The sequence below is a fragment of the Papaver somniferum genome, chromosome 5, assembly GCF_003573695.1.
Source record: "Papaver somniferum cultivar HN1 chromosome 5, ASM357369v1, whole genome shotgun sequence".
In the NCBI taxonomy this organism is placed as follows: domain Eukaryota; kingdom Viridiplantae; phylum Streptophyta; class Magnoliopsida; order Ranunculales; family Papaveraceae; genus Papaver; species Papaver somniferum.
Window position 1 is genome coordinate 64,883,522 of NC_039362.1, and position 9,280 is coordinate 64,892,801.

The following is a 9,280-nucleotide window of genomic DNA, read 5'->3' on the forward strand; positions in this document are numbered from 1 at the left end:
TAAGAACACACGTAACAGAGAAGTGTGTGACAGTAAGACTTTAGTCAAACAGACTTGACTATTAATAATATGATTTCAGGTGAATTTCCTTTGTTGTGGTTAAAAGCTGAACAAAGCTCTCTTTTTAGAACTTCTGGCCCCACCGGAGAATATTTCAACCAATAAGAACCTTCGGTTTTTTCACACCACTAATATTTCCACCGGGAACACCACCGTATTCCAGTTTTTTCACCCCACAAATATCACCATCGTATTCCAGTTTTTACGCACCATAAATTTGGTACCCCCGGGCTTCGAACCTAAAAAAAAAACAAAAAATCGAGGCTTGCGTCTCAACCATCTATGAAAACAATTCCCTCTGCTACTTCACACAAACACTAATCAGCAATCTCCTCCTCCTCTCTCTGTTCTGATTATTAGTTGTTGTGGTTTCTTTTTTTTTATAGGTAGAATTTGTTTGAAAACCGGTAAATAACTAAAGCCAGTTCTCTATTGATAAACCCTAACCCCTTTTTCTTAATCAGTAAACCCTAACCCTTTGTTTTATTTTTTGCAGTTCTCTATGCGGCAGATCGATCTTATTTTATGTTGATAACAACAACAAAAATTCACCATCAAACTTTCTTACAGATTCACGCTCTTGATCCTGAAGTATGTCTGCTCAGATGGTGTAGGAAATCGCTCAAGCACTACGGTTTGTAAACATATAATCTCTTTACTTTTTATTTTGTTTTTTGGGACTTTTCGTAAACCCTAACTTTTATTTTACTTCCTATCGGTTTGTACTTATAATCTCAGTAATTTTTACAGGGACTGTTTTTGCTTTAAGAAACCCCTCCCTTATTGATTATTAGGAATAACAAAATCTACTAATATCGATCCTTAGGAAATCAAATATTGCAGGATCATGGTTGGGGTAATTGTTTAGACCACTAGCAAATTAGGTGTCTTTGTCCCCTTTCACGGGAATTCTCTTCCTTTTTTCTCTTATGAAATCCTACACAGCTGAAAATACTTTCTTCTTTCTGTTGTCTTACAGTTTAAAAAATTAAATTTTAAAAAAACTAAATTTCAAAGGTGATGATTGTATTGAACCCATTTAGTTTATTTAGGGTTTTGATATTTTTTTCTTATTGTTTGATGAACGTACTACTGCTGTTAACATAGAGCAGTGATCACGATGTAGTTATTCATGATTGATGAAGTAGAAGCTATTTGTGATCCTTGGGTTTTAGTTCCTCCTTCAATTTTTGTGTATTACTATTAAATAATGTAGTCATATGCCTGTTTATGAAACTACATCTCATGTACTCTAAACGCAACTACACGGTATCTATCCAAGATGGATAAGCATCCATATATCTACCACACACAACTTCATACTCGGGTTTTAGTTCCACGGTATCTATCTAAATAAGCACGCGTGACTGTGTATATGAGTAAGAACCCATCATTAGATAGAGGTGAAATTATCACGAGTGACTGACCATAAAGGTAAGACTACCAATTTGGTGTTCAATATAAGAGTTCCATATTCAATTACTGTTGTTTTGTTTAAATCAAGATAATAAATTTTAATTTTGACAAAATAGAAGCCGTGTTGTAAAAAAAATAATCATTTGGCTGAACGTTAAAAAAATATTTTTGCAGGATGAATTTGGTACCTAGATTTGCAAAGATGATGGTAAGTTGATTAGATCATGAACACCATAACATTGATAGCTTACCTAGTTAGACAACCTGAACTGTGTATGTATAAAATCAAATCAGAAATTCCTTTTGTCTCATATGCTATAAAAGGAGGGGCGTTCTTTTACAAATTTTATGAATCTTCTCAGACTTCAGCCATTAGATTTATTTAAATTGGTCTAATTACGACAGAAAATGGTGGTCTTGGATTCCACAGGTACCACAACATTTGGTGCAGAGCACAAGAGAGCATAGCAGATTCGCTGTATATCAACTATAAAACAGGTTATTACGTTCGTCGCTATTAAAAATGGTGGTTACGGGTTCCAAGTGAGCACAAAGGAGCATATTATCTGCTCTATTATATTGCAGATAATAGAGAAATGGTGGTTACGGGTACCAAGTGAGCACAAAGGAGCATATTATCTGCTCTATTATATTGCAGATTCACTATATCAATCGAAAGAAGTTACTTGTAAACGTATTAAGAGACATCTATAAATTCTATGTATGTTAAATTTTATTTTTAATTAATTTTTGTTACTCTCTAGTCTCTATTTTTAGTTTTGTTAATTAGCTACTTCTAATATTACCACTTTAGTAATTGAATACTTCTAATATTTTTAGTTTTATTAATTGGCACCAAAACGTACCTTTTCTCTACAAAATAACTAGGCCCGTGCGCTGCACGGGGATAGCAACTAGTTCTAATAATAAACACAAAATTGGTTAAAAAGACCAAAATCAATAATTCCTGGGTGAAATGGACAGTTAGATTTTGATACTGTTTAAATGGACAAAAATGTAAAAATATGCAGGATGTAACCAGTTTCATCGTGCCCATTTTCAAATATTTTTTTCTTATTTTTAATTTACACAGGATGTATCCAGTTTCATCCTTGCTATTTTTTAAATTTAAGGTATACTATTTTTTTTTTGGCTTTCACCCAAACTATTTTTTACTCGTCCATTTTAACAGTGATTTAAAATATTTGGACAAATGACCCATTTTCCGAATAATAAACGCCATACAAAGACACTGACCGAGGAGCATATACAAAACGTAAATTTGCTGCTCTCCGACGCATGTGATGAATCACCACTAGTACATTCCACAATTTTAGCTGAAGTACAGAACGGAATTAGCTAGATTCTACTTACCCTGAATATATTTGTTTGCCATATTTCTTCTGATCAATTTCTTTGCCATACTCTTCTATGCTCTAGTCTTCTGGAGAAAGAGAGATTGGTGACAAAATTTTCGAAAGAGCGTATGACAGTGGCTCACAAACTCCCATATAATGATGATACTCCTAATTACTGAGAGTGGGAGTGGGAGCAGGCTGTGGAACGAATAAAGGTTCTCAGGTTGCTGTTGAAGGACTTACCATCCCATTACTAGCTACTTCAGTGGCCATTAATGACGGGATAATTTGTTTCAAATGGCTTCTTTTATCAAGTCGGAAATCTCCATTTCTAGCAATGCATTTAAGCCTTCAAAAGACCATGTGGGTTGTTCTCACGCGGTAATTCTAGTTTGGGTATCCTTTTTAGGCTAAACAACTCTGTGATGTGATTTAGAATGCAGAAGCCCACCAACAAGAGGCTTTTGTTTTTCCTCTCTCGAGGGCGCGCAGATAATCCGGGAACATTCTTACAATAACGGAAACCTTGTCTACCTCGTTGAACATGTACCCAGTAGTAGCTTTTTGTAAGAAGATAAGGAATGTCAGTAAAACACTGATTTATGAAATGTACAAACTATTAATTGAACTCAACACTCAATCAACATAAATTGGACCCTACATTTTAGGGCAGATAATGTACAAGGGAGGAGATAAATAATCTCTTCTTTTCTTTTGCTGGAAGGAGATCAATAATCTCACTCCACAGCTCAACACTACACCACTCTCTCAACCTCCCAATGAGCCATGGAATCAAATCCTAACCCATTTTTCATTTCCCTCTATAAATTTCTCTGAACCATAAATTGAAGAATATATGTGCTCTCCCTGTTATGCCTAGTGAGTTAGAGGGAGAGGTGTACCAGCTGGAAGTCTCTGCCTTCGCGGTCGTCTAGTCGTTTTCCCCCACCCTTTTAAGCTTCTCTCTGTAACGTCTATGTTATTAGCTTGCTCTTTCGGGGGAGGGGATATCACCATTGGAGGAGGAGGAGGAGGATGAGGAGCGGGGCCCTGTGTCCGCTTCCTTCCCCGGGCCCAACCATTTCTAGAAGCATTCCTTCTTGTTAAACTGCTCTGCCAAGAGTGACCGGTCGCTCTCATTAACCCTCCAAATGTTTGAAGATCTTCAGTCACTTCATGCCGAGACAAAGAAACAAGACCTGGAAGAATATCTCTTTGAAAATCCCTCTTCTGTCTCCCTCTCCTTGATTGACCTCTTCGGCGTCGGGTCGGCACTGCACAATTAACTACTTCCTCCTCTTTATGATTATCGGGTACCCAAATTTGACAAGGCAACTCTTCTAATTTTGTCTCGGTCAGTTTTAACGTCATCGACTCGAAGTAATCACTCTCGCAAGAAGATTCCTCGTGATCTTTTGCTCCGATCTCAAGACCAGCCATGGCAGAAACTACATCTGCAAACCAACTCAGAGAGTCCTTGAGAGATTCTTCAGATGACTTCAAAGTAGAATTATCTGAAAATTTTGCTGATGAAGAAATCATGACTATAGCCTCCGATGCTATTCTTTCAAGTTCCATTTGAGGGTCTTTAGTCGCTGATGACTGAACATTACTCTCCACTTGATTCAATGAACAGTCACCATGGAGAGGATTTTCCTCCAGATTCTCGGTCACTGCTGGTGCCTCCAAATCTATCTCAACTGCAATCTTCACTGTAGGTTCAGGAATATAAGGTACGGCTGAGTTTTCTTCCTCGTCTAGACTTAAGTTCAGATTAAAATCATTTCTGTAACCAGACCTGTTCATGTCTAAACCTTTCAGATTATGAGATGATGACAGCCTTGAGCTGGATTCAGGCTCCTCAGACAAGTTGATGTCAAAAAGAACTTTCCCACTATTCTGAGTCTCTTCCACTTTAGGGGGGAACTGACACTTGGCGGGAGATGCAAAAACGTTTTGGTACTTGGAACTATGAGACTTGTCGAACATTGGAACTCCCAGAATGTTTCGAATGTCTTGGCCATCACCCCCTCTGAGACTCCAAGATTCACTAGTAGATGAAGACGAATTAAAGTTCTGAAACAAGGTCGAGGTAGAAAAATTAACCGCCTCAACTGCTTTAATGGTAGCTTGATTAGAGGAACTCAATCCTGTTATATTGGGATGTCCCTTTCCTAAAGTAGGCCCATTTTCACATGTTAATTTCCCTCTCAGCCATGGTAACCCCAATGGCCGATTTTCATTCTTCGCCTCCCCATCTATAATCACAGAATGTTGCCGAATTACTCCATCTATGGTAGGTCTGTCTTCACTTGTTAAATTCGCTCTCAGCCATGGTAATCCCAGTGGCCGGTCTTCATTCTTACCCTCACCATCTATAATCACAAGATCCTGTTGTCGGGCTGCTCTATCAATGGTAGATCTGTTTTCACACGCTACCTTTGCTCTTTTCCATGGTAACCCAGTTGGTCGGTCTCCATTCTTCCCCTCACCATCGATGATCACAACATCATGTCGCCGAACTGCTTCATCTTGATACCCATTAGGAACAGCCAAATTCAAGTTCACACCCTTTGCAGACTTCACATCCACACATTCTAGACCCCTAAAATATTTTGTGGGGCTATGATTCTCGTACTGTTCTGAAGCCGAATTATTGCTGATATTACCATTAAGGAAATCAAAACGAGTCGAGCGGAAGGGAACCTTAGATGCGCTGTATTCTGCCTGGCAACCGTGGTAAAACCCGTTCTTAGAGGTGCTTTCATTTCCACAACTAGAGTTTGGTTTAGGGCTGTTATTAAAATGCCACCCGTTTCCAACAACTACTGGGTTCTGGACTGACGATTTAGAACTATTACTAGATGGAGAAGATGAGTTTAGGCAACGAAGAGCTCTAACCTCTGTTGACTTCTCGTGAAAATTATTTATCGGCTTTATCCAAGAAGATACTGAAGAAGATTCAGCAATGTTCTCAGACTGAGAAACACATTGATATGAAGTGGGTATACGAGGTTCAAGGGCTGATCCCAAATACTTGGAGTGACTCTGACTACTTTCAGGGATTTCTAAGCCACGAGCTGCTGTTTCTCTCCATGGTTGTCTCTTGTGAGAGTCAGATACAGAAAATGCTGGATATTCATGACTCATTGTAAAACCAATCTTTGGTGAAGAGGATTGTGCAGGTAACTTCTGTAAACGAAAAGAGTCGAAATTTTCTCTACTTGGTCCTGTACAAGGAGAAGATCACATAAAAGCAACCATCGTTAGAATATGATGACAAGACAGAAGAGTCAAACAAATTTTTTTGCCAATTTTTGCAACGCTAATATAGAAATTGATCTTTTTCTTTTTTTGACTCACTAGTCAAACCTAATCAAAGGCATTAAACGATTACCGGATGCAATAAAGTATGTTTTTTGTTTTGTCTGAGTTCAGTACTTGCTACTTACAACCTGTTTAATCATAACATATAAAGAATCTATCTATGATATGTCAAGGCAAACTAGAGAACCCCAAATAGGCCAACTACATCATCAGAAAGAAGAAAAAACATTCACGACAAACTTCATGTCACTAGAGGAATATGTTGTGCATCCAATATTTTCTTGCAAAACCCTGTTATGTTCAATTTAAAGCACAAGACAACTTGATAAATGTCAAATGAAATAGGAATTTCATTTTTTTTAACCTTGTGTTGATGCAATATAAGCAAAGAGTACTAACCAGCTTCAAGATTATATGGTTGTTCTCTTTTTCCCTCATTCTCTAAATGTATATCAGTCTGGTGTGAACTGCTACTCTGTGCAGTTAGGAAAAATTCCCGAGGAAAACCTGGGTAGTTTGAATTTGTAGGTTGCTGTTGTCCTTGATTACCTCCATGGTGAGAAACAGCAGTCCCCGAAAATCCAACCAGAGCCGAAGGTATTGTCTCGTCAACTTGTAGGGGTTGGTTTAAATCAGCCAACCCAAGCCTGTTCGATACAAGTGAGCCATCTCTTTGGCAATCAAGGCTCACTCCATTGCCGAGAGACAGCTTCGTACCTAAACCAGATCCAAACCCACTATTTAACTTGGGAGGATAAGCTGCCACAGAAGATGATTGAAAACCTTTTTCCTCTCCATTTTGCTCTCCATCACTGTCTACATACTCATCTGCAGGAAGTTGCAGGTCAAACATTTTTCTCGCCACCTGTTTAGACTTGGACTTTGATATGTCACCTTCTTTATAAATGCTTCCATTCTGTACTGCATTTGGAGTGACAGGCACACTACTCTCTTTTAAAAAAGTTGAAGGAGACTGCATGCTCTCAGCGCCTGATATACAGGGTCTACTGCAATTAGGGCTGACCAAAGGAAAGTTGGGTACTTGCAACATTTTAACATCTTCTGACGGTGTGTGAGATGAAAATGGACTGCTTGACTGTGATATCTCTGTTGGTCTTGAATACTTTTGTAACTCTTTCCTTCTAAACTCGTTCATCAAATCCCTTTGTGTTTTATATAAACGGTGTAATTCGTAGACCTGATTGACAAAAAAAAAAAAAACCAAGTTAAAGAAATGGCCAATAATCATGTTGAACAGGTCAATCAGATATTAAAAATAAGACGTATTAACTCGACAAACACTACAGAAACCAAAATGTACCTGTTTCCTGAATACATTATCATGCTCAAGTATTGTTTGCTTCAGTACTTCTTTATCATAATCTGCATATCCATTCATTTCAGACCTAGGCACAAAGCAGTTGTAGTATTGCTCGTTCTTCAGCATTTTATCATCATAATATACAGGCCAACTTCCACTATTTGCGTCCTCATTAAGATCCCTCATGGAGTGAAATACCGGAGAAAAGCTTTTACACTGGATTTCCGTTCCCATTCCTACCAACAATGCCGCGTATCTTATTAGTAATCATATCCAAATCATATAATGTACTTAGTGTGTGGCTAAAACCAAAGGTTCTCTATGTCGAACACTTAGAGACATGAATCAAATATATTGCCAACAAATAAACAAACACAATAAGTTATAACATATTTCTTTGTGATTCTTACATAGTGTGTTCGAGTGAAATAAAATTCAAAGCAGCTTCAATTTACACAATGCTAGCAGCACATACCTTGAGTCTAAACAGTAGAATGCATATGACTAAAGATTCAACCCAAACCAAGTTTCAATCAACACAATTGAAGCCGGTAATCTAAGAGAACCCCAATTGAAAATCCCACATAAACTTTCCCAATTTCTCACGAAAAAAATCAAATCTTTGTGGGGAAAAAAAAAAGAAGCAAAATTATTATGAGAAGCCAAAAAAGAGAATCCTTTTATGAAAAAGAGAAACGTTAATAATCACAAAACATAAATACTCATCCATAAATGAATAAACTTAATCATACAAACAATTGAAATGCATAACATGAACCCTATAATTACAAGCAAATCTCAATCTTTGTAAAAGAATATAAAACAAACCTAAACAACCTGAATTATATAAAAATTACCTCAAACTCACATCTTCTAAGTGAATCAAGCAGCTATCCTTGAATCAATATAATGAATTACATGAGATAGATATGATGTCAACGGATTCAAACTCCAAGTCTCTGTCTTATAAAAAATTCACAGTCTTGGTCCACCACTACTACTACGATAAGAATAATACAGAGAATTTTATAGAAAGAGAGAGAAAAGACAAACAATTTTAATGAAACAGAGCGAAAAAAACGAGGTGGTGGTGTTGGGTTATTTCAGTAGTAGGAGGAGGAGACCATTGAAGTTGTAGAAGAAGAAGAAGAACCTTAAAATTTAGATCTTCTTCTTCATCATCTGGAAAAATTCTAAGTTATTTATTTGATCTAGTAGTGGTGGTGGGGCAGAGAGTGTTGTTGGTAATAGAGAGAAAGAGAGATCCTAGATAAGAAAAATCTACAAACACAATAATAAACCAACTAGGTAGAAGAAGAAGAAGAAGAAGAAGAAGAAGAAGAAGTTCTAAGAAGAAGAATAGTGACATGAAATTTGTCAACATCTAGTCTCCTTTTATTCTTCTGTTTTTGTGAAATGAAATCTCTTTTATTTTTTTCTGATGAGAAAATCTTTTTTCTTTTTTATTTCTGGGTTTTTTTTAGGAAGTGTAAGGAGAAGAAATGGAGCATTTCTAGATTCTCTCCACCTTCCTTGCTTTTGGGTACACAAATTTAATACTCAAATAAAAACAATACCCCCAACTCATTTATTGTTTTTTTTTTCTTATTACAGTAACAAACAAATTTCACTTACGAGCCTCCCTACACCTCGACTTTTCTCCGCAGGGCAGGACTTTGCATCTAGGGGGGAAAATGGCAACAATACCATAGCAAAACTAGTTGTATTACGTATTTCCAACAATGGGCGAATTTAGACATATGATTGCGAAACTAGTTAAATTACTTATTTCCAAAAA

The 9,280-nt window shown here is 37.1% G+C and overlaps 1 protein-coding gene across 2 annotated transcripts; it reads right to left on the reverse strand.

Annotated features, from left to right (window-relative positions):
* Positions 1-3,433: 3,433 nt before the first annotated feature.
* LOC113281742 lies at positions 3,434-9,006 on the reverse strand. 2 transcript variants are annotated; one of them, XM_026530565.1, is made up of 4 exons: positions 8,351-9,006; positions 7,483-7,718; positions 6,561-7,359; positions 3,434-6,064 (listed from the first exon to the last, which is right to left on the reverse strand). In XM_026530565.1, the coding sequence occupies exons 2-4, from the start codon at positions 7,714-7,716 to the stop codon at positions 3,711-3,713; spliced, it is 3,387 nt and encodes a 1,128-aa protein (XP_026386350.1). In that variant the 5' UTR covers positions 7,717-7,718; positions 8,351-9,006; the 3' UTR covers positions 3,434-3,710. The 2 variants fall into 2 exon arrangements, with proteins under 2 accessions (XP_026386350.1, XP_026386349.1); XM_026530564.1 differs by having other exon boundaries at positions 8,340-9,005.
* Positions 9,007-9,280: the final 274 nt, after the last annotated feature.